Genomic DNA, 26,944 nt, shown 5'->3' with positions numbered 1-26,944 from the left:
TTGCCCAGTAACTAAAGACCCCACTCAGGCACCCTCTGCACGGTGAGGAGAGCAAGTGGCATTCCTGGTTGCCATTACGACCGAGTCAGTGCAGCTGAAGGGTTAGGACACAAGCTGGGTTTAAGCCCAGCTCCACGGTTTCCCTGCCGTGGGATGCTGGGCCAGATACTGCCTGTGAGCCGGATGCCAGCTTCTGCCAGCCCCTGTTTTCTCATCTGTCCTCACAGCGTTGCTGGGGAGATTCAGGGACAGGTCTGGCCTGGGCTAGGTGATCAATCAGTGGTAGCAGTGATTACTATCATTTAAGGGTGATCTTGGACCATCAGACTTGCATTCATTTACTCTCCAACCCTGCACCCTGTATCTGTCCCCCACTTAAAGCACCTTGTAAACAGCCCCAAGGAGCCAAGGAGCACTGCTGGGATACTCCGTGCCCCACCTGGGGGATATGTCTTATGGGATGGATCCTTAGTGAGAACGTCGTGGCGTGTGAGAAAGGCAAGGCCTCTCCTGGTTGCTCCCATGCCCCGCCCCGCATTTTTCAGTTGAGAAAAGGGAGGTTCAGAGAGGTTAGGAAATTTGCACAAGGGCCTGGCCAGGAAGTGGTGGTGCTGGGATTCAAACTGCAGCTGTTTCACTGAAAGCCCATGTTTCTTTCTGTTGCTTGAGAGGTTCAACTGGAGGGGATGGGAGGAGGGAGGGAGATGGGCCTTCTAGGTGTGGAGAATGGCTGGAGACAAGGCTACGGGGCAGAAATGTGGATGCAGAGGCGAGAGTTTGTGGGAGACTCTGAGGCTCAGAGAGGGGGCAGGAGAGCAGGTACAGAAGAATCAGGAATTTGAGTTCTAGCCCTGGTCCTGTGGGAGTCTAGCTGTGTGACCTTGGAGAAATTCCTCAGCCACTCTGAGCTTTACTTTTCCTAACCCTAAAGCAGAACCTGTACAAATGAGATGGTGTGAATGAGCTTCCAGCCCATGGCAAAGCTATCCACCAGGTGAGCAACTCTCATGTCCTCAGGCAGGGGACCACGAGCTGCTCCCCACCCTCTAGGACTCAGGAGGGTCGGAGACTTCTGGGGGTCCCGCTGCAGGCCCTCACATCTCGCTCTGTTCCCACAGGGTGGGAGAATGTCTATGGCTTTGACATGACCTGCATCCGGGATGTGGCCATGAAGGAGCCCCTGGTGGACATCGTGGACCCAAAGCAAGTGGTGACCAATGCCTGTTTAATAAAGGTCTGCGGATGCTCCTGCTCGGGCCTGGGTGTGCGGGAACCCGGCTGTGCCACCTGGACACTGGGGCCTGGGGTAGAGGCCACACCAGCTCCTGCAGGGCCCCAGACTGTGAGGCAAGGCCACCTTGGTTGGCGCCTCTGGAGGCCCGTGGTGACCTGTCAGAGCAGGCATGGTCACTGAGCAGAGCTGTGGAAAGAGAGCCACTGGACTCCACGTGGCCCAGTTCTGGGGGTGGTCAGCGCATGTCTCTTGGTGGTGCGAGGGGGGCGGGAAGGTCAGGTGGGGGTGGAGGAGCATTAGAGCCAGAACGTCCTGAAGGTTCAGGTTGGGCGAAGCCCCTCCATTCAGTGGGGGTTGGCCTCTTAGGCAAGAAAGCCCACACCTCAATCTGCTGTGTAGTCAGCCTCACACCCCCACCTCCGAGCACACACCTGACCCGGCTGGGGCAGAGCTCCCTGCTTCCTGAGTGCCCTTGTTTGTACATGGCCTCACGTCTTGCGCTCCAAGGCTTTCTTCAGTGCAGATGGAGAAGAGCTCGCCAGCATTCTGGGCACACCTGTCCTTGCCTAGTGCTTTCTCATCACTAAATATCCAAACACGCCAACTTTGCTAGGGTACTACTAAAAGCCCCCCTTGCCCTCCTCTCCTTTCCAGCCCCACGTTCCTCCTAGAGGTAACCCCTGTCCACCTGATGGGTTGATCCTTCCAGCCCTTTTCCTAAGTATCTGCATTTGTGTATGCTAATCTATCCTGTCAACCATGGAAAACTCCTGCTATTTCCTTTTTTTTTTTAAAGTCTAGAAAGACAACAGTTTCATAGGATTCAAGTTAATGTTTTCATTGAAGAATCTGGGTTCACTGTGTCAGTAGTCATCGGTCCTCCCTGCCCTCATCTTGCTGAAACACAGCTGCGTGCCCTGGTCCTGTGCATATCACTGCTTTTTCTGGAACTCTGGGCGGATGGGATGGGGAAAAGCCCAGGGCCACTGGGGTGAGGGGAAGTTTCTGCAGGACTGATGCAAACGGCTGCTTTGTCCAGGTGAGAACGGTCCCTTGTCCCTGGTCAGAGTCTCCCTGGGAAGAAACACAAGCCTTGTCATCATGGCATTTAGAAGGGACCTTGGAGGACAAATAAAACTAGATGAACCTCTTACCGGTCCCATCAGATACATGCTGCCTCCCGTTTTGCTGCCTGAGGGTTTTGGCTCCAAGCCTCAGTCTTGGCCTCATGCCGAAGGGTTTTGCTACTTCTTAACTCGGCCCGTTCCGAGTCCAGACAGGATTGGTGACAAGCAAGTGTCCTTTTATTTCTTCCCACCAGCCCTTCTGTCCCTGAAGCCTCTCCCTCTGGTGCCCCAAACAAGATCCAGGAAAGTATACCCCAAATAACTTACCCATAGTGCAAAACATTGCTGCAAATATTGTAGTATAAGTAGAAATTGTCTGGTGCAATTGAATTTGCCAAAATGACGCACGGCAGCTGCATGGAACTAATAGGCGTCTGCCCGTAGGGGCTTCAGTGTGGGGATAAGATTCCTTCAGTGTGCTTGGACCCCGGGTCGCTCTCTGCCCCTGCCCTGCAGGTGTGGCCCCGGCACTTGTGCACGTCCACTGCTGGTCCCGGATTGGCCTGCTCTGTCCCCTCTTCTTCCCCTTCCCCTCCCAGCCAGGAACAGGCAAGGCTGTCTTCTGGGTTACAGCCTGGGGCTCTGTGTGTTTTGGGAGGGGGATGCTGGGGGGGTGGCTGGAGCTCTGGGACCTTCCCGACTGTCACCTTTCTTCCTGAGCCCTGAGAAGGGCAAGGACGCCTGTGTTTGCTTCTGCCACCAGGAGAGCCGTCCATCAGCTCTTGCTAATGTGCTCAGCACCGTCGTCCTGGGTCTGTTGGGAAAACACTTGGCCTTCTTCACACGCTTAATTGCTATTTTCATCGCTATTAACGTTGCGGCTTGTGACGCTTTATTATAATTAAGACTGTTTTGACCAGACTTCTGCTTTGAGGCATCCGTTTGTAACATGATGTAGTGGCGGGGACAGCAGGGGCCCGGGCTCCTCTGAGTCACCCGTGCCTGCGGAGCTCTGTGCCTGGGGGGTCGGGCGGGGGGGTGGCCTGAGGCCAAGTCAGGGGTCTCCCTGGGGTCTCAGAGGTACTGCTGCTGCAGAAAGAGAAAGCCTCCCGGCAACGCGATCTGGGCTCTGGGGGCCAGGATAATGGGTCTGACTCTGGAGACTTTGACTCTGAGAGCAGGGGGGCCCTGACCCGAGGGGCCTTGCATCTCCAAGGCCCAGCTACAGCTGACCCATCCGCACAGACGGCAACCCCCACTCCAGAAGGCCAGCTGCCTCCACGATTGCGCCCGCTTAATGTAGTTTCATTACTTTTCGGTCTGGAAGGCTTTTGTTCCTCCAGAGGCCCCTATTAAGATGCAAATGTCCGCAGGACCTAGAGAACGCTGTCAGGGCACTGGTGGCTGACATTTGGTTGATGGATATCTGAGACCCTATAGAGACGGAATCCCTGATAGATGGGGTGGGGTGTGTGTGTGTGTGTGTGTGTGTGTGTGTGTATGTGCTGAGAGTGTTGTAGAAGTCAGGGAAGGACAGAGGAGAAAGGAACCAGGTCCAGATGAGTCACAGGGCCTACTTCCCAGGTCCTTTTCTGTGTCCAAGGTCAAGAGGCTTGGATATTTTTAGGTAAACCATAGAAAGTCATGGAGGGCTTTAGATCCCGGGAGTGGCGTAGTGTGAATGCGTCTTAGAGAGATTAGTTGGTTGGTCTGAAGGAGAGGCCTGGGGAGCGGGTGAGAAGGAGAGTCGTCAGGAAGGGAGACAGTGTTAGGAGAAGAGTGACGCGTGTCAGGGGCTACGTCACCCACCAAGGGCGCACAGACCATAACGTCCAGCCCCCACGTCTAAAGGGCTCCGGTCTAATGGTGGGGGCGGGGGCAAAGGTGGTGAGGCTGCCCTGATGAGCCAGAAGCGGGTGGGAAGAGCAGACAAGGCTGGTGGCAGAGGGCACCCGAGGGAAAGGGACAGGGACCTCGGAAGGAGCCTGGAGCCTGGCGGGCTGGCCCCGACAGAGAAGGAGATGGAAAAGTCAGTGAGTGCAGACGACGTGAGCCCAGCCCCGTGGACTGTGCCGAAGCCCTTAACAAAAACCCAGTTAAGCTCGGCTGCCCTAAGGGTTGTTGGGCTGGAGGGACCTGCAGACACGTGGCCGAGAGGGATGGCAAATGTGAGCTGACAGGTACTGGGGCTACAAAGATTTCCCTGATGGGGGCAATGGCCCAAACTAACAGGGTGACCTATAACGAGGGACTCTGCCCACTGCACTCAAGTCCCAGAAAAAAGGGGATGCAGTGGGGGAGGGGCTCGGCCAGCTAAAGGCGGCAGGAGACCGCAGGGTGCTGTCTGAGGTCAGAGGCTGCTAGAAGTGGGTCCCCAACGAGGAAGATGCAGGAGCCGGAAACTGTGACTCGGGAGAGGCAGTTTATGCTGGAGAAGGAAAGGGTTGGGGACCCACGTGAGCAGGAGCGGGCATTGGCTTGTTCCGTGGGTGGAAGTTACAGAGGCTGCTGTGGGCCCTCCTCGCTAGTTTTGAAGCAGGACCTACGGACTGGAGACTCCGGGGGGGACTGGCTGCCTGGTAGGCGGTGAGTGCATCCTCCCTGGCGGAGTTCAGGCACCCACGGCTACTTCCTGGGGATGCTCTCGGGGCTCTTGCGTTCCCAGGGTAAAAGGGACCAGCTTTCTAATCCCATAAAATTCTGCATGCCTGACCCAGGCTCACGAGGACCGTGAGTCCTTGTTCCCTGTCCTTGGGCTTTAGAAACACAGCATGGCTTGCATCTGAAATGACATCACCGACACTGAGGGCTCCCACAGTCCCCTGTACCTGCCGTCCCACCTTCTTCCCAACGGAGAGGTCAGAGGATGTCGCAGCCGCGCAGCCCGCGGCTGTGACAGAGTTCTGGGCTGGCCGGCTGCCTTGACCTCCCCTCCGCCTCTGTCCACCCTGTGGAGGCAGGACTTATCTTAGAAAACCCCGGGATGCTTTGCGTCAGTTTTTCCTTTATTCACCCTAGAAAGAGATAAAAGCCTCTTTGTCTCTTCGTCCCTCTCTCCTACTTATTACCAATGCCTTCCATCATCCGGGCCTCAGGGGTGCCCCTGGGAACTGTTCCAGGCACACAGGTGTCTGTCTGGCTCATACGGAGCATTCAGGACAGAGGTCTCTGCTGCACAGCCCGGCAGTGGGAGGTTCTTCCTTAGACCTCACTGAAAGCGGTCTGGATGCCTCCTGGGCCTTGGAAGGTTTGCCCTGTCTCAGCGGAGCCGGCCGTCAGGTCAGCATCCTTCATGCAGAAAGAACAGCGCGTTGCAAACCATTGTTCATTCCGCCTGCTTCCATGCAAGATTGATTTTCAGCCACTTCCCAGCTGAAACTGTTAGAATTCTTAGTTCCTTGTTCTCCATTCCCAGCTAGAACTGAAAAATTCTCACCTTTTATTTCCCCCTTTTATTTTTACTTTTTAAACTGCCTGGGCTTGTGATAAATGGTCAGCAAACTTCCCCAGGCTCAGTCCATGACTGTGTGGGCTTGGTCCTCACTCCTGAGGTAATACTCCACAGCTCCTACTGCTGGGAAGTGAGTAGTCAGGTCCTTGGGAACCTGGGGAGGCTTGACTGAGCACAGACTGCTGCTTTGATCAGTAGGTCTGGGATGCCCTCCCCTCCCCACTCCACCCCTTGGAATTTGCCCCCTGGTGATGCTGATGCCATCTTCCAGGGATCACACCATGTGAAGAGCTAGAGGGAGTAGTGATGCTAAGGTGGACCACTCGGAGTGTATTATGGATCTTCTGTCTAATTCATCTTTCTCTTCTCTCTCCTCCCCTCCATCAGTCCCCACCTCACCTTCCTAACTCTGTTGCCCTCAGGCTCTCACTCAAGCCGGTTTACAGCATTGCCTGAGAAGACTCCACCCTAGAAAGGAGGGAGGAGGTCATGGGGAGAGTGGCAGGTGGGCCTGGGAAGTTCCCCCAAGAGCCCCGACACCCCAGAGAGTCTGCCGTCTATCGTCTCCCAGGGGAATGAAGCTGTGGGTGAGGCCCAGACTCTGTGGAGGCGCTAAGGGTCCGCATTCTCTCTTCTCTGGGCTGCAGGAGGTGGACATCTACACAGTGAAGACGGAGGAGCTGTCCTTCACGTCCGCCTTCTGCCTACAAATACAGCGCAACGACTACGTCCACGCCCTGGTCACCTATTTCAATATCGAATTTACCAAGTGCCACAAGAAAATGGGGTTTTCCACAGGTGAGCTTTCTGCGGGCCTTCCAGACCCTCCTGCCTCGTGCTGCAGCTCTGTGGGAAGTGACCTCCCTGGCCTGGACGTGGGGCAAGGGCCGGAGGCGTCAGCCAGGGGCCCTCCCTTGTCACCTAAGCCTCTCTAGCCCTGGAGGAATCGCACATCCCCACAGTTTTGGCTGCCTGAGAAGAAGGTAAAAAATTGTGGCGGGCGTGGCCAGATCTGAGAGCGTGTGTCAGGTGGGGAGAGGTAGGCGTGGGGGCTGCCTTTCAAATGCACGTTTGTTCATCTTGTGTTTCCCGAGCATCCCCTGTGTGGGCGGAGCACACGGAAGGGAGCAAGATTTCTCTTTGTTCGCTGCCATGCCTCACGACAGACTCAACGTCTGCCTGCCTAGGCTACAAGCCGTCTCTACGTCTCCTTCCTGTCTTCCCAGCTTCCGTCCATCTTCATTACGTCCCTGACACGCCCCCAGACTCCTTCAGCGGTGCCTCATTGCCCGGAGCAGATAGGCCCAGATATCTTAGCCTGGTAAATGGTGGGGCGGGGTGGGCTTCCATCCCACGTCCGCAGCCTCATCTCTCCCCACCCTCCGCAATACGTCTTCCACCCTGTCCCTCTGCAGCCCGGCGCACGCAGCCCAGCACACGGAGCACCTGCAGCTCCCTACATTCAGGTTTCTTCCGTCCCTGGGCTGTGGCCTCTGTGTGCCCCAAGCCCCTGTCCATCCAGGGGGCAGGAGGGTCTTCTGTTAGTTTCATCTCCTTCCTTCCTGTGCTCGTCTGCTTGGGCCGCTGTAACCCACTGCCACAGGCTGTGTGGCTTAAACAGCAGAAATGTATCCCTCACAGTTCTGGAGGCCTCTTGAGGTTTCTCCCGAGGCCTCTCTCCTTGAATTGCAGACGGCCACCTTCTCGATGTGTCCTCCCGTGCTCCTTCCTCTGTGCACATCCCTGGTGTCTCTGTGTGTGTCCTCATCTCCTTGCTCTACAAGGACACCAGTCAGATTGGGTGAGGGCCCACCCTAAGGGCCTCATATTAACTTAATCACCTCTTTAAAGACACTCTCTCCAAATATGGTCATATTCTGAGGTCCTGGGGCTCAGGGCTCCAACACATGAATTTGGGGGGGAAATGATTCAGCCTATGGCAATTCACCCCTCCCCCTCCTCAGCTGGCCACCTCCGGCTGAGGCGTGCGTCTCTCAGCTCAGGTCCTATGATCCCCTCCTTCCCTCTAAGGTCAAGGTTAGGCATCCTTCTTGGGGCTCCCTGACATCCTGTGCTTATGGCTGTCATGGCCATGCTTGAAGTGATACGGGTGCACTCTAACAACAGCAACAAAAATAACGAAAGGGTATAAAGAGAGGCAAAAAAGTCAAGGAAAAAGTCCTCTGTCCCATCCATCTCAGTCCCACACCTCAGAGGCATATATTGGTAATGATTTATTTTGTAGCCTTCCCAAATTTTTTTTTGGTGCACAAGCAACTACATACCTGTATACGTTTTTTTTCTTTTTCTTTTTTTAAAATAATTATGGACTCACAAGAAGTTGCAAAAATAGTACGAGATTTCTGTGAACCTTAGACCCAGCTGCCTCCACTGGTGGCATCTTCCATGACAGGAGTATGACATCCAGCTACACTTTTCTTGGAAACACAGGTCCGCTCGCACCATACACACTGCCCTGCGCTGCCTTGCCTTTATTTAACCGTGTGTCTTGGAGATACTGCCATAGGCGCACGGAGATATCCACTTTCTTTTTTTTTGAAAACAGCTACCCGGGATTCCAATGTAGGCTGTGCCATCAGTCACTGAACATTTCCACCCCTTTCTGCAGCCTTGGGTCTCCCCATGGCTGGGCTCACATCTCATTAATCCCTGCCCTCCTGGCTCCTCCCAGTGGGGCGTGGCTCAGAAATTTCTAAACAAATCTCTGTTTGATGAGTTTATGAAGCGAGGACTCCCACGCGGGGGTTGTGTTCATCCTGACCACTCACGGGAGGTCTTCCTGGGAGTTGGGAGCTGGTCACCAGCTGGGGCTGAGTGAGCGTGCTCGTGGCGGGGATAGGTGAGTTCTACCAGAATTTGAAGATATGATCATTCACTTCCTGAAGCCATGGTAGCATTGGTCCTCTTTCATGTGGTGACAGGGATCCCACTTGATCACAGTGTATAATCTTTTGTATATGTTGCGTAGTCGGTTTTCTGATACTTTGTTAACATATTTTACATCTATATGGATGAATCATCATGGGTTTATAGGTTTGTTTTCTTGTGATGTCTCTGTCTGACTTTGCTATCGGAGTAATTCTGATCTCATAGAATAAGTTGGGGAGTGTTTCTTCCTCTTTATTTGCTGGAAGAGTTTCTGAAGGATCAGTGATATTTCTTTTTTAAATACTTGCTGGAATTCCTTAGTGAAGGCACCTGAGCCTGAAATTTTCTTGTGGGAAAGAGCAGACAAGAGACTTACCTAATCCCTTATAGAAGGGCTTTTTCCAGAGTCGGTGTCTCCTGACCACCAAGATCAGGGTCTTCTGGTCTCCATCAGGCAGGCCAGCACTGGTGCCTCCTCATCCCAGGGAAAACCAGAGACCTCTGATCAGGTCATTGTCAGCTGCTACCCTTCCTATAGGAGCAGCAGGCGAGCTTATCTTCTTGGTGCACAGAAATTGCCAGCAGGGAGAAGGGATATTTAATCCGGACCTTGAAGGATGGGTGAGACTCAGCCTTGCAATGGTGAGGAGTGGGGCAGAGAGGGCTGAGGGGGAGCTCACTTGAGGACCAGGACCAGGGCTGTGACTAGAGGACCAGGGTGGAGCCAGAGTGGCTGGCTCTGCCTCCTTCAACCCTGGGTGACACCTCCCCCAGGACTTGCTCTGCTGCAGTTGGTGAGAAAGTCAGGGGGCAGGGGTACAATAGAGAGTTCTGTCTCCAAAGCTTGGGCTCCAGCCCTGTAGCTCCCGGCCTGGTTTTTCTTTCCCTGAGATGATCTGTTTCCGATGGATGTCAGTGTGGTTTTGGTCCAGCGTGTAGCAGACGTCTTTACCATCTTTACCAGCTGACGTGGCTTTGGCAGTGGGCGTTACTCAGACCATCAGGAAAGAGTATTTCTTCTTTGTTTTTAAGGACCTCAGATGCACAGAATCAGATTAATCCTAATTCATGGTTCATGACATACTACCATCGTTGGGTCACGCACAGTTCACTTTTGGCTTATTTTTTAATTAATACAAAGAACACCTGTGAACTTGCCAGCTAACTCAGTAACTAGAATGTAAAGTGTTATTAATTAGAATGTAATAGTAACTGGAATGTAATAATTCTAATTATTATTAGAATGTAAACACATTAGTTAATATCAAGAGATAAACTGTTGTTAATTAGAATATAAATATTAGCCAGCAGTACATTATTAATAAATATAATATGATTATGCTTATAATTAATAAATGCAAGTAAATTAGTTCAGAGTCACATAATAAATCCCTGAAAGCTCACACCTAACTCAAGGACTTAAATGCTGCCAGTACCTTTGCATCTACCTGGATGGTCCCATCTTATCCCATCCCCCACATCACCTCTAGATGAACATTACCCTGAATTTTGGGTTCCTTATCCCTTGCTGTTTTTAAAAAGTTTTATCATGTGTACGTGTAGGCTTAAACAAGGTATTGTTTGGCCTCAGCTAGCTTTGAACTTCATTGAAGTGCTGATTGTTCTAAGTGGCTCCCTCCCCATCGGCCCTCAAGCGCTGCAGCTGCTCTGGGAGGCCCTCTGGAAAGCATGATTCCTATTGTGCAGCTTGAAAACAATCCCTGTTACTGGCTCTGGCGTCTCCCTGCTGCAGCTCCGGGGAGAAGCCATTGCGAACGGGCACAGGCACCCAGGGTTCTGGGCTGTGCCAGCACAGCTGCCCTACCCCTTGGGCACATCCTCAGTGGGTGGAGTAGGAAATGGGTACAGGGTGCCCCAGGGTTTACTGTGTGGAAGGGCAGGACCTGGAGCAGAAGCGGGCCTGAGTTTAAGTTCTAGTTCTTCCAGGAATCAGAAAGGCAGGGCCATCAGGCAGTGGAGACGAGCCTGAGTGTGTTCCTTTCTGGGCCTTGGGCTCATTGTGAGTGAAATGACACGGCTGGACCTCAACTGCCTGGCGGCCCCTTCCCAGCTTTGCCACCCTGTGACATCGAGACATTTTCTCAGGTCAGAGAAGCTTCTTCAGGCATAGTCTTTAATTCTCCATAAAGCTTGTGAGCCCCCTAGGGAATAGAATTACAACTTTACAGCTAGAAAAAGTATTACTTTCCAAAAGGAGCTCCCAGCCACTTAGCCATTGGGAAGAGAAAGAGGAGGGAGGATTCCACTTCCTCTCCAAAAGCACCAGGAAAAATTTTCCTGTGAGAGGCCCCTGCCGTTGTTCCCACAGCCCCCTGTGCACCCCACCCCCACCCCCAGTCACAGCTTCCACCAGACTTTAAGGACAGCTACCTGAGTGTCTTCTCACTTAGGCTGCAGGATCTCAGGGGGCAAGGCTGTGTTGGTTGCTGTTCCCCACATTTAGGACCATATCGGGCATGTGATAGGCATCCTGAGGGGATTCTGCTGAATGAATGAATGAAGTGAATGAATGAATGAGTGAGTGAATGAATGAATGCACGAATGAGTGAATGAACAAATGCGTGAATGACGGTATCATCATAACAAGGAAACCTGAAAGCCACTCCCGCGATCTTGAAGGTTGTCGTTGGGGCAGGAAGGGAGGAAAAGGCTTGTTCCCTGACCAGTACTCTGGATGTCACGGCCCCCAGTGATCCTGGCCGCTCACCCTTGTGCACAGAATCCCTAGAACATTCCAGACCATGACAGTGAGGCAGCACTGCTTTCCAGGCCAGAGCCATAGTTGACAGATAAATGACATCATATACTGCTTTCCACAATGATAAAGTAATGACCTAGTGCAATGGCTTAGTGGTACCCTAAACTGGGCCTGATATGTTATAGGTAAGGTGACCATATAATTCATCTTTCAATTAAGGATACTTTGAGAGTGAAAGGGAGAGCTATTGATGCTTATGCCAGGAAAACGGTCCTGCTCAGTGTATCCTTCCCCGTTTCCATCACCTACTCCTTGGAAGATAAACCTTCTGCAGATGTAGAAAAAGCCCCAGGGTCACAGTGCAAATGTGCGGCAAAGTGAAGACTGGACACTGGGCCTAATATTGTCTAATCAAATGTCCTTTCCACTGGTACCCACCGGAGAGATGTATGAGATGAGAATGATTGAGTCTGCACAGCGATTACAAACATGGCTCTGTCTCTACAACACCTGGGGGGAGATTTTTATACCTTGGCAAGCCTGCCCCCTTCTCATGCCCCAGAATTACTGAATTCAGATCTCTAGGACTAGAGTCAAAACATCTAATCGGCTTCTCCTGGACACCTTGATGGAGAACCTGGATTGAGAAAACTGCTTTAGCAAGGAGTCTGTGGACCCATCACAGAAATGAGATGTTTGGGGAAGTTCTTAGCCTTTTGATGTCGATGTCGAGGGGAAAAAAATCACTTTCCTCCAACCCACAGCCGGAGTGTTTTGGGGGGCCAGCATCAGAGGCCGTGGTTGGCAGATCTGAGCCACTGAAGTGTCTGGGAGTCTCGCAGGCATCTGATTAGGAGGCAGAAGGAAGCTGCTGGAATCTCCTTGCCTGAAGGTCTTTAAGTACAGGAGAGACACCTGTCTGGGCTGGCGTGGGTGGCAGCGGGGGTGAGAGTGCCGTCAGTCACACTCTGCCACTCTCCGCACACCCCGGAGGCTATCTTTTGACAATTCGTTTAGATGCCGTTGGCAGGGAAGGTGCCAGGAGCAGGTGGACCTTGCCGTGGACAGCAGTATGCCTTGGAGGCCGAGAAGCCTGGGTGTGTTTGGGGATCCAGGATCTGAGCGGCACAGACTCCACGTTCATGATGCCTCTTCCAAATCCTCAAGCTGGTCCCCCTCCACTCGACCTTGAGTTTGCATCGATTTCCTAAGTGCACGCATCAAAGGCTACTCAAGTCTCTGTCCAAACCACTGACATTTGTTCAAGCTAGTTCATTGCAAAGAACACAGACAGACGCTTCACCACTATTAAAATAGATCTTGGGGGCTGAACGATCTTGGTCCCACTGGGCGTGCGATAAATCCCCAGTCAGGTTGTGTGTGAACTCCTCCAGGCTGGACTGCAGGTGGTGCATGGGATTGTGGGACAGCCCCAATTCTTCCTGTGATTAAAACTCTGCCTTGTAGTGATTCCCAGTGTCTAGCCTTTGCTCTGCCTCCAAAGCCATCTATAAGACCACACACAAGTCTTTACGTGTGACAGCCTTTGAAGTATTTGAAAGGCGCTTATTACGTCCTCCCCAAGTCCTCCCACCTTCAGCGCTGCTCCTAAGCAAAGAGGGAATCAGTGTTAATGAGTCCTGCATCTTGGTGGAGGAAGGTAAGAGCCCGAAGGGCAAGAGAAACCTGGCTGTAAGATAGGTTCTTCTACCACCCTTAGGTTCCAAACCTCGATATCACCAAACACCTCTGGGTGCCCTGAAGCATCACAACACGCCCCCTCTGGCTTTTTACCATTGTTCACTTATTGGGTCCTCACAGACCTAGCAAGTGTGGTGGTGGGCTCTGAGGATAGAGCAGTAAGCAGACCCCTGCCCTCATGGAGACTGCAGTCTTGTGGAGCAGGGGCCCCTGACCCCCAGGATCTGATGCCTGATGATCTGAGGGGGAGCTGATCTAATAGTAATAGAAATAAAGTGCACAATAAATGTAACACACTTGAATCATCCTGAAACCATCCCCCCAACCCCACCCTGCCCCAGTCCTTGGAAAAATTCCACCAAAACGGCCCCTGGTGCCAAAAGGGTGGGGACCACTGTTGTGGAGGACACAAACAAATAAAAAGAGACAGAGATGGTTACGCAGCGGCGTGACAGCCACCATGGTGACATAAGCTCAGGGTGTCCTTCATCCAGCTGTGTGGTCAGGCAAGGCTTCCCCGAGGACGTGACCTTGAAGGATGAGGAAGGGGGAGGCTGGTGATTAGGGAGGGAAGCGTGTCCCAAGGATGGCTGCTGCTGAAGAAGGGGGCCCATAGGACAGGACCCCTCAACTAGTTGTAGAATTTGTAGTGTGCCCAGAAGGATGGATGGGATTTCATGGCAAATACAAGGGAGGTGCAAGCATCAGTGTGGCTTTGGATTATGCGTGAGGTGTAAGCTGTGGACTAGCCTTGCGTCCATGGAATGAGAATCATCCCCAATTTTTACTCGATTCAGGTAGGAAGGCACGGCTGAAACCCCCCAGCAGGCCTGGTCCAAGGGTACCAGGATTGGTTTTGGGACAGAGAGGCAGGCAGGGAAAGCTATTTGTAGGATTGGGGTATCAGTGGAATTGGGGAAACGGGTTTAGCCATGGAGTTGGCATGAATGGTGTCATTTAAGGGGAGACAGGATGGACCACCCTCCAGATCTCTCCCCCACACTGTCTGAAAGTCTTCAGTCTGTTGAACTAATGGAAAGCAGTGACATTTTGAGATTTGTTTGTGTTAATACCGCCCTTGGTATGACCTTGTAATATCAGCTTGTTTCTCTTCTGATCCCCAGCTGAGATCTGCAGTCCCGAGTGGGTGGGGACTGACCCCGGGAGGAGTCTCTGGGCTGAGTGGGGAGCTCTGCAGGGCTTGGCGCAGGCACAGGGACTGGGCGCCTGACCCAACGAGAGTGCTGGGCAGAGTGTTCAGTGGGTCCCAGAAGAAGCCCAGCAGCTTCGGGTGGGGTCCCAGCCCTTCTGGAGACATCTTCTCTGACTCCTCCTTCTCTTCATCCCTCAGCCCCCGACGCCCCCTACACCCACTGGAAGCAGACCGTCTTCTACTTGGAAGATTACCTCACTGTCCGGAGGGGAGAGGAAATCTACGGGACCATATCCATGAAGCCAAATGCCAAAAACGTGGTGAGTGCTGGGGCAGCCTCTGGGGGTCTGGGGTCAGAGAGAAAGAGGGACCCTGGGGGGCTGCCAGGACCCACGCGCCCGTGTCGCCCCGTCGTGTACACAACCAGAAAAGTTACAGGGGAGGCAGTGGGAAGGCGGGTTTGGGTGTGATGGCATCCTTCAAGGACTCCAACCTGGACCCCTTGAGACTGGGGAACTGGAGCCTTTCTGTAGGGCCTCCTGGGGACCCTCCCAGACTTGAGGACAGCTTCCAGCTCTTGGGACGGGTGTTGAGAACACAGGCTACGGCCATGGGTTTCGCTTCATTTAGGACCAGCTGAGCCAGGAAAGAACAGTGTCTGGTGGCCTGGAAAACCAGGTCACATTCCTCCAGCTGGCCTGGTGGGCTGGAGACTGTGTGATTCTTTCCGAGTCCCCTGGGTACGGGCACGTGCCCTGCAAGCACTGAGGGTGCTCTGGGGCTTCAGCCGCCCCACTTCTCCCGGGATGAACCAGAGGGAACGTCTCTCTATTCTAACAGGAAGGATTTAGGTTAGAAATCAAAGACCTTCTTGTGAGGATAATGAGGGAGTAGAAGAGGCGCCTGAGGGCTTTTTGTGGGGAGTCCTGAGCCGGAAAACCTTAGCAGCTCAGATGCGCCCGGCCCTCTGCCTGATGGGAGGGGAGCGGTCCCTGGCCTCCTTCTGCGCTGATGCCCTGACTCCTGCTTCTTTGCAGCGAGACCTCGATTTCACAGTAGACTTGGATTTTAAGGGACAGCTGTGCGAAACATCTGTATCTAATTACTACAAAATGCGTTAGCACACGTGGGAGGCTGCAGAGAGCGGGCGAGCACGGAGACTCACCTCCATCTGCGGCGCTGCCACAAGGGACCCTGTTTGCAGGACGACATGCTCCACCCCGGAGTCTGACACTCTGCCCTCGAGATTGGTGACCTCAGGGCCCTGCCACTGGACAGAGGGCCTCCAGCCCCTCGGCTCTGCTCTGGGGGGCCCTCCTCAGAGGCTCTGTCATCCCAACAGAGAGCCACAACCAGCGCCGCGGCCGGGCCCTGGATGGAGGAGCCCACGCGTGTCCCCATCGCCCTCCTTATCCGTGACTCTCGGAACTTCAAGTTTTGCATGCTGCAGGCATCTAGGACAGATTGCTTCACTAGACCCTGGAGACTAGCGTCTTTGATAGCATAAGCCAGGCTCTGTGCGTGCGGCAGTGCGTGTGCGCGTGCGCAGACAGCATACCTGTTAGTTACGTTACCCGGCGCACCTGTCTGTGCCGAGCGGGTGACCTCCGTGTCCATCCAGGGGTGTGTGCGTGTGTGCGCGTGTGCGTAGAATATATATTACTCTCAGAGGAGATTGTGTTGCTTTCGAATAGGAATTTGTTTTGTGATTAGTTCCCCCCCTTCCCCGTCCCTTCCCAGCTACCAAACGTTCTCTGTACCAGCTCCGGTCTCCTTTCGACTAGACTGTGGCTCCGAACCCTGGGCATAGGACCACGCACTCCGTGGGCGCTCAATAAAGGCACATGAGAGCGAAGTGATGGGGCGGCTGCATTCCTGGTGCTCTGGAGGTGGGGGTGGGGGGCTCAGAGGTCACAGTGGAACAGAAGATCCAATCGTGGTGCTCCTAAAAGGAAGGTAGCTCCTTGGTAGAAGCAGCCTGGAAGCCGGGACCAGCCCAAGGGCATCTCCCTTGTGACCCTCGGGGGTGGGCGGAGGGTCCTGGAGCTGGGGTGGGCCGACCTGAGGTAACCTCGAGCGCTCCAGAATGGGATGCCAGGGGTAGCCCAGAGGGAGGTCAAGGTCAGGCAGGAAAGGCTGGGAGGGTCTGGAGGAAGCAGGAGAGGGTGGCTGAGCTCATGGTCCTGGGCTGCTGGGCTGAGCCCCTGGTGGGCAGGGGCTGAGGGCAAGGCCAGTGGAGGGACGGGCTGGGGTGTGGTGGCAGACAGTCTCCTTCCTGCTCCCTCACCCCATTGCTGGCTGACTGGGCCGGTGTCTGGCTTGGCCTGCACCCTCCCCATCAACAGGAACACACACATCTTGGGTGGGGCACCCACGGAGCCCATGGGAAAGAACTTGGGTCCTGGAGGTGGCACCCTAGGTTCTATGGAAGCTCCCTTACCCAGGGTGGTTGATAAATCTCCTCAACGATTTCTGCCTCGCCACCTCTACCCCTCTAGACTCTGGTCCCATTGTGGAGAGGGCAGAGCCAGATGGGGGTCTGCCAGGTCAGCAGAGGCCTGAGATTCTCTGAAGGCCCAGAATGTTCCCTTCCTGGGAGGGAGCAGAGGGTGTGAGCTACTACAGGGGCCTCAGGGAAGTGCCTGAGGATCCCTGATGTCCTCGCAGTCTGGAGAGAGCCCGGGGCAGGCAGAGCTGGTCCTCCCGTGGGGGCGCCTGACCCCAGGTCATGCGCTGTGATTGCTCTTGCTATCTGGCTCCGAGGGGCAGCTGTGCCCTGGACCGGGCAGGGCCTCTGGAGTTACCTGTCCCCATTTCCCACCTTGGGCTCCAGGGCTCAGACGCAGCAGGACTGAGATCTCTGTGGTCAGGGTGATCACGTGATGGAAAGATGGGGCCTTGCCTGTGCACAGGGACCCAGGCCTAGCTGCCGTGAGGATTCAGTTGCCAAGGAGTGTGAGGGCTGCCTCTTTGGTGTAGGAAGGAGCAGGCCAGGCTGGCCCGGGTGGTGGGGATCTAGGCCCAGCTCTGCCTCCAGTGCTCTGTGGCCTCAGATCACTGCTGATGGAGGCAGCTGGGCCCAGTGAAAGTTCTCCACACTGTGTGCCCGGAGCCCTGGGGCTTGTGGGCGGTTCCAGGGTCGGTGGGCAGAGTTCTCATCCCCCACCCCAGATGCAAAGAAAGAACAATTTTTTCCTTGTCTGTTTTTACATTTTGTTGGGGATGGGCAAAGGGTTCCACTACTACAAATAAAGATAAAGAAATGAAGAGGAACCAAGACCAAACCAAGCACCTTTGAAAACAGCTCATGTAGGCAACCCTCAGTCCTCCTGGCACTGAAGCCCTGAGGTCAGCCATCCCTCGGGGCCTCTCTCTGCTCTTCTCTGCCCACCAGCCCTGGGCAGTTTCACTTAAAGGACTTTCTTTTGCCCCAAAGCTGCCTTTGGGTCTCGGATGGATGCCCACCTCCTGGCCCAGAACGATATCTCCCCTTGGTTGCATCTTTCTCTCCTGCCCTCATCAGCTCTGGAATATTCTCCCAGGACCTGTCATCACTCTGAAAGGGGACAGGCTCTGTGGGCAGATATGAAGCCCTGGTCTGAATTTTAAAAGGGGGCTCCTAGCTCTGTGGATGCCCCGCCTGGCAGTCAAAATGGGTTTCAGTCCCCATTGGCCCTGTGGCTTCGTGCTTTTGTGCAGTGTACAGACTGCACAACGGTACTCAGGGGCCTGTGGGGAGCTGTGCGGGGCCTGAGGAGCCCTTGTTTGTTTCCCTTCAGCTGGTGTAAGGCTGTCCAGTGTTTCAGTTCTGAGCCAATCATGCTTCCCTTTAGAGAACTTCTAGGCTTGGTCAAAGTGTAGTAACAGAATCTCTGTAGGATGGAAACATGAAGTGTTTGGTTTGGTTGTCCTTTAGCTCCCAAAATAGGCAGTCTGACCTGTGTTGTGTTCCCTGGGAGAGACATTCCAGGTGCTGGGAAGACAAGGGGGATGTTTAGAGGCGGTGGGTGCAGCTGACAGGGCCCACGACAGGGAGAATGCAGAAGAGGCCTTGGCTTGCCTGTGGGTAGGGGTCCTGGGAATGGCAGTGCCTGGGAACAGGACAACTGACTCCAGGGGCAGCGGCTCCTGCCCTTTTGTTGCCCTCTGGCATCTGTGCACATGCTGGCTTCCCCAAAGCTGTGGGAGTTGGGCACAGAGGCCCTCCCCACATTGGTAGCTGAGCCTCTGGGCCCCTGGGGGAGGAGGAGTGGGGTCCTGGCGGAGCTGGGCCGCATCTCGACACCTGCTCACCTGGAGTGGTCAGCTGCATCTCCCACTGGGGAGGCCTCTCTTTGTAACCAGAGACAAATAGAGTACAGACCATGGAATGCTTTTGTCCACATATTTTGGACAAGAAAAATAGAGAAACAATCGGGGACAACAGTGAGTGTGTTAAAAGAAGGAAGTGTGTTGAGGAAAGAGAAGATGGGGGGGTCCCCCAGAGGGCACTCTAGGGGAACCCCTTAGTGGAAGTCAGGGAGTCCCTGGACTCTGCCTATCCTTGGGCAGGAAGCCTATCCAGCTTTGGAGAATTCCATCCATGGTCCATGGGACCAAATCCTACATGGCCACCAAGAGCCAGCAAAGATGATGAGCTCCTGGGAGCTCCAGGCATTTGGGGGGTGCAGCCGTCCCTGACATCCCTGGGGCCCGGGAGGGGAGGTGCAGGCTGAGCAAAGGCCCAGCAGTCTTTCTGACCTCTCCAGCCACCAGACGAAAAGCAGGCAACCCCTCAGCCTCCCCTGGGCCCCTGGGTCTTCAGCGCCTGCGGCACCGGCTCCTGGGCTGCAGGAGTGAAGCCTGGGTGGGGCGGGCCTGGAGGAGCACCTCCACCGCGGCCCCTCCCTCCTGCCCGTGGGAGCACTGCCGTGGGGTTGTCATCTCCCCTGACTCAGTGGGAAATAAGCAACGTCTGCTCTGAACATGTTCTGGACAGATGGGGTCTCAGCTCAACAGCAGGCTGTTGCAGAGACCACTTCACTTGTGAAACCTGTTTCTCCCTGACTGCCGCTCCCTCCCTCCCTCCCTTCCCCCCTGCTTCCCTCCCTCCCTCCCTCTTTCTTTCTTTCTCTTTCTTTCTTTCTTTCTTTCTTTCTTTCTTTCTTTCTTTCTTTCTTTCTTTCTTTCTTTCTTTCTTTCTTTCTTTCTTTCTTTCTCTCTCTCTCTCTTTCTCTCTCTCTCTCTTTCTTTCTTTCCTTCTTTCTTTTTCTTTCTTTCTTTCTTTCTTCCTTCCCTCCCTTCTTCCTCCCTTCCTTCTTCTTTTCCGTTCCTTCCTTTCTTCTTTCTTTTTCTTTCTTTGCCTTCCTTCCTTCCTTCCTTCCTTCCTTCCTTCCTTCCTTCCTTCCTTTCTTCTTTCTTCTTTCTTTCTTTTTTGCCCCCTCCCGCCCTCCGTCCTTCCCCTCTTCCCTCCCTCCCTCCCCTCCACCTTTTCCTTCCCTCCCTTCTTCTCTCTCTCCCTCCCTGCCTCCCTCCCTTCCTTCCTCTCTTCCTTGACTGTACAGGACTCTGTGTCCCTCTCCTCCCTCCCTGGGGAACTTCTCCCTTCCATTCTTGCCCCACTTCTCCCCAGGCCTGCAGCCGCGGTGCCCCTTTTGTGGTCTTATTTGTGCTGGTTTGTACATGGGCCCCTCTGTGCTTGCTCTGAGGTCCATTGCAGGCTGGACTTCACCCCTGGACCACAAGCTCCAAGGGCAGGGACGTGACTCCATCTGCCCGAATTCCACTGGACAGAGTGGGGTTACAGGTGGGAGGTGACAAGGCAACAGTAGACCAGAGAATGTGCCCTAGAGTGACTCGAGGGCAGGCTCCTGTCCCTTCAATCTGTGACCCTTGGGGGATGCCCATCTCCCCTTTGCCTGGTCCTGTCTCTGTAGCTTTCCTTTCCTCTGGGTACCACACCTGGCACTGCACCAATAGGCCCAGTCTGGCTCCGGACCTCAGTACCGAATGAAATTAAGCCAGACCCCTCAGCCTATCCCTGCCTCCAGGCGGTCACCTGGTCAGGAGTCTGTCCCTCGCCTACTGGCCAGGTCAGATCCTTGGGTTTCCTCCCTGCCTTAACTCCTATCTTTAAGTCCCAGGCCCCATATAGGATGGGAGCTCTGTCTTGTTCTCACAAACCCCACTCTTGGCTGCGTGGAGGGCCCCCAGCCTGGTTTCTGGATCCCTGCTCCCTGCATGCCTGGTTTCTGAGCACAGCCCCATCCATGAGGCATCCTACCTCACCTTGGACCCTTGGGTGTATTGGCCCCAGACCCTTGGCCTGTGGTCCTGTGACTGCTGGGATGAGCCTGGCTTCCTGAGGATGGGAGATCACCTTGCACCTGTCTGATCACAGTGGATGTGCCCGGCTCCATGTCCAGCGCCTCCCAGGCTGCTCTGCCCCTGTCCTGTTGGAAACAGCCCATACACAGCTGAGACTCAGACACAGCCTATTCAGGGATCAGAAATTCAGCCAACAAACATGCGTTGGAAACGGCCTGGGTCCCAGGCTCTGAGCCAGGCGCTGGCGACGGAGCAGAGTCAGCGGCCCCGTCCCCGCCCTTTGGGCTCCGGGTGCACACTGCCCGCTGGTCAGTCTCTGGGTGGGCGGGGCCTGCTCTTGCCTAAAAACTGAGAAATGGGGTCCCTCAGCCATCCTCCCCAACCGCCCCACCTCTCCCCCGTCCCCCGTAGTCTTGGCCCCACAGCAGGTGACACAACCTGTGTCTGGGTAGTGGTGAGGCGGGCTGCCACCTGGGCTGCTCTAGACAGAGATCCTGCTGAATTTCCCTGCTCTCTGTGAACTGCCCACGGGGGCCCAGCCTGTCACTTTCAGAGAAGGAGGCCTGGGGTCCTTCTTGTATCCTAGTGATAGCTCATCTCTCACCGCAGAAGTGAAAATCGTCTTTACCAACCTCTAGGTTACACCCCACAACTTGGCCTCAAGGGCAGGCAGAGCACACAGGGCAGAGGAAACCCCTAGGGTGCTGGGTCAAGGACCAGGCCCCTTCAGTCCCCACCTCCAAAGGCACGTGTCCATCCCTGGATGACTTTGCCACGAGACGGAGGTTTGGAGCCAAAGACCCCCAGCACTGGTGCTCACTAACCTCGAGTCTGGGCCAGGCCCTCCACCTCCGCAAGACTCAAAGGAGGTGACGCAGATGAAATGAGAGAACGAGGAAACGCGTTTGGAAACTGAAAGTACAATGGAATTTCCAGTTATGGTTGTTATAGTAATAACATTTCTGCCCGCATCCCAGCCCTGTCATGGAGAAGCACGGCTGGGTGTGGGCACCTGGGGCCTCTGGAGTTCCGGGGGGAGCAGCAGACACTGCCAGCCGCCGCCAGCAGCTGGCCAGGCCCCGGAGCTGCAGGCTCAGGCCCGGGGTTCGGGAACAGCACTGTAGGCGACGCACATGTGGGGTTTTGCCAAAAGCCCTGGGCAGCAGTGGCCTGCTCTGTGGCTCTGCTCATTAGTTCATTAAAGACTTCACACATGGCTCGCCAAGGTCTTGATGTTCATCTCCCAGCCCTCCAGCAGGCAGCGACCGCCTGCCACCAAGACCCGTGTGGCCTTGCGTTAGAACTGAACGCTCTTCAATTGTTGAGACGCCGCAGCCCCACCTGGGCGCTCTGGGCAGTGCCGCCCCTTGCGGCTCTCTCTACCTGCATTTCTAAGAACCTCCTGGTAACCTTGAGACCCAGCTGGCCTAGGGCCTGGCTTGCATCCATGGAGATGAGCAGTGGGAGTGTGCAGCGTTCACTTCACCTTGGAATTCAACACACGCTGCTTTTCCCAGGAAAAGTCATATTTGGTTTGGGTCAATAATATATTCAGGGACGTCCCTGGTGGTGCAGTGGTTAGGAATCCACCTGCCAATGCAAGGGACGCTGGTTCAATCCCTGGTCCGGGAAGATCCCACATGCAACTAAGCCTGTGTGCCACAACTACTGAACCCACGTGCCGCAGCTACTGAAGCCTGCGCACCTAGAGCCTGTGCTCTGCAACAAGAGAAGCCACCGCAATGAGAAGCCCAAGCACCGCAACAAAGAGTAGCCCCTGCTCTCCACAACTAGAAAAAGCCCGCGTGCAGCAACGAAGACCCAACACAGCCAAAAATGAATAAACAAACAAACAGGAAAAATAATATATTCCGTTTCTATAACGGGGACATCTATTCTCTTTGGTGGCCAGAGTGAGAGACTCAGAAGTACGCCGTGGAGACCAGCAAGAGAGAGGAGGCAGGGACCAGTAAGACGAGCCAAACCCATCTTAACGGCAGTAGCAGCCATAGCAATGCTCCAGAGCTGCCTGGCTACACTGAGCAGGAAATAACAGGCCAACCCTCCACGGTCATAAACCGTCATTAGTGTGACAGAGGCACATGCCACTGGGGCGTAGGGGGTCAGGAGAACAGAACAAGAGGGCCCTTCTCTGTGCTCAGGGCCAGGAGTGGGCTTCCCAGGAGAGCACCTGTGCGGGAAGGAAGGCGTGGTCTAGGACTCCTGTGTGATCGGCAAACGTGGAAGAACTACCTGGTTGGAGAGGGAGACACACTCCCATCTATTACCTGGACACCGGCCGTGGCTTCCAGATCAGGTGTGGGTGCCAGGCCATCCTCGAGACAGCGGCTCCAGTTCTGGCCCCAGTTGGACCCAGGAGAGCTACGTGAGGAGTTTCTCCCAACTTCCTCCTTCCATAAACTTGTCTTGGTCTCTCCTGGGTAGCAGACATTAAGCCAGGCACTAGGAATAAAGCAGAGAACAAAGAAGATGCGAGGAGCAGACCCATAACGAGATGATGATTATGAGGGAGCAGAGATTCTGAGGAGATCAAGAGAAGCTTTCTGAAGATGTGAGTTTAAACAGAAACTTTGAAAAGCAGAAGAGGAAGGGAGGGTAAGAGAGAGAGAGGTAGGGGATACGTAGGTAGAAATGGCAGGAGCTAATGTCCTGCCCAAAGGAGTCCTGCCCAAAGGAGTCCAGTTTGAAAAGAAGAGCAGAGAGAAGGCAAAGCCTGGGGCTGGGGGAGTGGGGAGGATGGAGGCCTGGGGCTCAGCTGCGGTCCGAGGTCGAGAGCCTGTGGCTGTGTCCAGGAGACTTTTCCCTTGGTCAGTGGGGCTTTAATCAGGAAAGTGACAGGACAAGGTTTGCAGGCCACACATGCTCTCAAGCTAATGAGCTCAATTTGGCAGTCGCTTGCCCTTAACTTATAGACTTAAATTATTGCCTATTTCAGAAAATCAGCCACAGAAAAGGTACATGCAAAGTACACCTGGCAGAACCCCTGGGAGCCCAGGGTGGAGGATGGAGAGGATGCCTCCCTGGATGCTGTTATGGAAAATGGCAGGACTTGAGATGGCTGCCTCATAGGGCTGCCTGCTTCCCCACAGGGGAGCGCAAAGGGGCAATCTGTGCAGCTCTGAGATCGTTTGCATCTTCCTTTCTGGTATCGGGTCGTACTGTTCTTCCCACAGGGATGGCTTGGAGGATGTAATTGTCTGGGAGGCGGGAGTGTGTGTACAGTCTGTGCCAGGCTGATGTGTGTGCCTGGACGGTTCTGCTGCCTGCAAGCCCAGGCGGCTGTTTCCAGGGGACTGTGATGCTTGCCATCACTTTCTACTCACAGAGCGTATTCTCGAAGCATCTTTCAGAGGCTCTGTGGGTCCTGATGGCTTTCTGATATTATGACGATTGCTTTCTGGCCACGGTTGGTTAGTTCGGTTGGATGGAGCTTAAAGCCAAAGACACAGGCTTCTCAGGCTCCCACTCAGCTTCATGGTCGTGGATGACAACTTGAACTCCAGCCAGCGTTGGAGTAAACAGACCTGGGGCTGCAGCCTGGCTCATCCAGCCAATGGCTGAGACCTGCAGCGAGTTACTGGAATTGCCTGTTCCTGTGTGAAAACTTCCTCCGTTAAATGGCACCAGGATCACACCTCTGTCCCAGGCTGTCATGAGGGTTAGATGAGATAGCACACGATGGCCGGAACGCATCCCATGCATTGAGAAGGTAGCTCCCTGTTCTCAGAACGGAGGGTCCCAGACAAGAATATGCAGAGGCCCCTGGGAGGGAGAAGCCCCTCCAGGAAGAAGCCCCTCCAGGCAGAGCCTCTGCCCACAGTGGGTCAGAGTGCTTGCTTTCTGGGGCCAAGGAGACGAGACACGTGATCCACTGTTGCCTGGAAGTGATTTTGAAGGTGGCTTGAAGATGCCTGTATTAGAGATGGGGTGGGAGGTCAGAGCAGGGCCATGGCTTGCGACACTTCAGCCAGTTAAATGGGACTCAGGACTTGGGCCACCTGCCGTGTAGTGCAGAGTTGGGGTGGCACTCATACCTGCCCGTGGTGGTGGGAGGCTCCTGTGGTGTCATCAGGGAAGACCTGCAGTCCCCTGAGATGGGAGGAGCCTGAGGCATAGTGGAGTGTGCACTCTGGGCTGGAGGACCACATTCAAAGCCCGATTCTCCCATAACCTCCTGCCTGTGTGACCTGCAGCCTCTCCACCGGTTTCCTCAACCCGCACACGGGTACACTGTCACCTTCCTCAGAGGATGGTGGTGGGCTAAGTGGGACCCGTGCCCGGGACGAGGCAAGCCGGCCTGGGTTTGCTGTCGTGACTGTGGCTGCAGCTGCGGCTCTGACCTGGATCCAGGGGAGCACCTCTGGGGGGCACACACGGCCCCGCTGAGCCCCACCTTCTCCCTGTGTCTCTGGGCGGATGTGTGCCCAGATGTGGTACCCTGCTGTATTGTCAGCGGCTGTTTTTGTGCCTCCCTTGATGGTGATCACTTGGAGGGCAGGTTGTGTATCTCGCTTGTGTTTGCGTTCAGTGTCGAGCAGAGACCACGCGCATCAGAGGTGTTGGGCCGCTGACAACGTGTGGCCGTGATGTTCCTGCTCTCGGAATCTACCTGCCTCGTGGCCTTGAGGTTAGCACTATCCCTGCTAGGCCTCTGTGTTTGTCCTCACCTATGAAATGAAGGTGCTCGCCTAGAACCATCTCAGGCCTCCACTCGGATGAAGAAACTGTGATTCCCTGATTCTGTGACTCCATGGCTCTTCTTTTGTGACCCTGGGCTCAGAGCTTTGCAAGGAGATCCTGCCCCGGGCTTTGTAGTGGGGAGACGAGAACGGCTGCTGGGCTGTCTGGGAGGTCAGGCGTCAGGGTGAGAAAGAAAGGCTCAAGGAGGAAAGACGTGCCCACCGGGACTGCAGCACGACATCACCATGACTTTAGCAAGGCGCAGCGGAGAGGGTGGGGGTGGCCTGGCTCCAGGCTCCTCCAGGCACTCGGCTCCGTTATTAGTCTGTGACTCTGCTGAGCTGGGACTGTCTCTTGGAATATCATTTTAATAACTGAGAGGAAGTGGAATGAAGGCTGCCGTCTGGCCAGGGCTGGGTGACGCTCATCCGGGGGGTGTTAATTCAGCCTTGCTAATATTGCCTATTGATTATTTCTGACTAGATTCCCTTCAAGCATCCCTCCCACAGTGTTTCTAATGAGTGCGACTTTGGAGAGGTGGGCTTCTGCGGAAGGTGACGGGAGTGGAGGTGGGGAGTAGGGCTGGGCAGGCGTCTGGGATTAGGGGAGGCCTGGGAGAGATGACCAGTAGATGTGATCACGTCTAAACAGTACTCTGGCCCCGGACTTAAGGTCCTGGGCTGGATGAGCCCCAGCCGTGCTCTGGAGAGGGCCCTCACGCTTCCACAGAGAGAAAATGGTCCACAGAGGGTGTCACGGAAGAGACCCGTGAACTCCAAAGTGCCAGGTGCTTGTGGGTTTCTGTTCTTCTCCTCCGGTCCACAGACCATAGCTAGGTCTGATGACTGATGATCGTGGAGGCCACGATGACTTGGACAATTCCCAGTAATGGATAATACAAAATTTAATTTTATGTGGCTTGAGGTTTGCAGTGTATAATCCCTAAGCCCCCATTTCATTCTGAAAAATCCCCTTTCCTAAGACTCTCTGCATTTAGTTGGAAAAAATTCATTGTTTGAGAACTATTGACTTCAAGTGCGGGGCGGGGATGTCCTGGGGAGCCCGGATGCACAGGGATGGTGGGAAGGCCAAGGCTGACAGCATGGCGGCTCATGGACACACGTAGGCCACACGAGAGTTGGGGTTGGTTGGTTACAAGGTTTCCCTTCCTCCCCCTTCTTCACCACACCTGGCCTCTCTCACTGTCATGTTTCGGGACCAGGGGCTAACGTGTCTCCCAGCCTCCAGTATTGCCCTCATCCTTCCGCTCCACCCTCTTCAAGCACAACTCCAAACATGACCATCATGCCCCTGTTAAAACCCTCCAATGGCTCCTTGTCACCTGTGGGATGACATTTAAACGCCTCTGGTCCAGGAAAGTTCTCAAGTTTTGGCCCTTTCTGCTTACATCCCCGACCCCAGAATCTCCTCCCTCGCTCTGCTCCAGCCCACGAGCCTTGCACCAGCCTTGCTGGACCACAAACGGCTTCCTCTTCTGCTTCCCTTCCCATCTTTGCCTGAGGGCTTCCCCTCATCCTTCAGTTCTCAGACCCTCATTAAATCCCGTGTTAAAACACGGCCGCCTCTACCCATCCTCCCCCTGCAAATTTAGGGGCAACTTCGCCCTGCTCACCTCTCCCCTCTGCCAGCCTCTGCACAGACTCCCTCACTGTCCAGCCCTCCCTTTGCTAGCAGCTCCTTCTCTGGCTCTGAGCCCCTTGAG

The 26,944-nt window shown here is 54.6% G+C and overlaps 1 protein-coding gene across 2 annotated transcripts in view; it reads left to right on the top strand.

Moving 5' to 3' along the window:
• Nucleotides 1–16,069, top strand: part of PRMT8 (protein arginine methyltransferase 8) — an 84,274-nt gene extending 68,205 nt beyond the window's left edge. The window contains exons 7-10 of one of the 2 annotated variants that reach the window (XM_057702221.1): nucleotides 1,119–1,234; nucleotides 6,400–6,550; nucleotides 14,413–14,534; nucleotides 15,252–16,069. In XM_057702221.1, coding sequence (XP_057558204.1) covers nucleotides 1,119–1,234; nucleotides 6,400–6,550; nucleotides 14,413–14,534; nucleotides 15,252–15,335 — 473 coding nt within the window. In that variant the 3' untranslated portion in view covers nucleotides 15,336–16,069. The remainder of the gene's footprint in view (nucleotides 1–1,118; nucleotides 1,235–6,399; nucleotides 6,551–14,412; nucleotides 14,535–15,251) is intronic. The other variant, XM_057702222.1, reaches the window with a different exon arrangement.
• The last annotated feature ends 10,875 nt before the right edge of the window (nucleotides 16,070–26,944 follow it).

Source organism: Hippopotamus amphibius, chromosome 12 (assembly GCF_030028045.1).
Source record: "Hippopotamus amphibius kiboko isolate mHipAmp2 chromosome 12, mHipAmp2.hap2, whole genome shotgun sequence".
Lineage (NCBI taxonomy): Eukaryota > Metazoa > Chordata > Mammalia > Artiodactyla > Hippopotamidae > Hippopotamus > Hippopotamus amphibius.
This window is presented reverse-complemented; position numbering and strand designations above follow the sequence as displayed.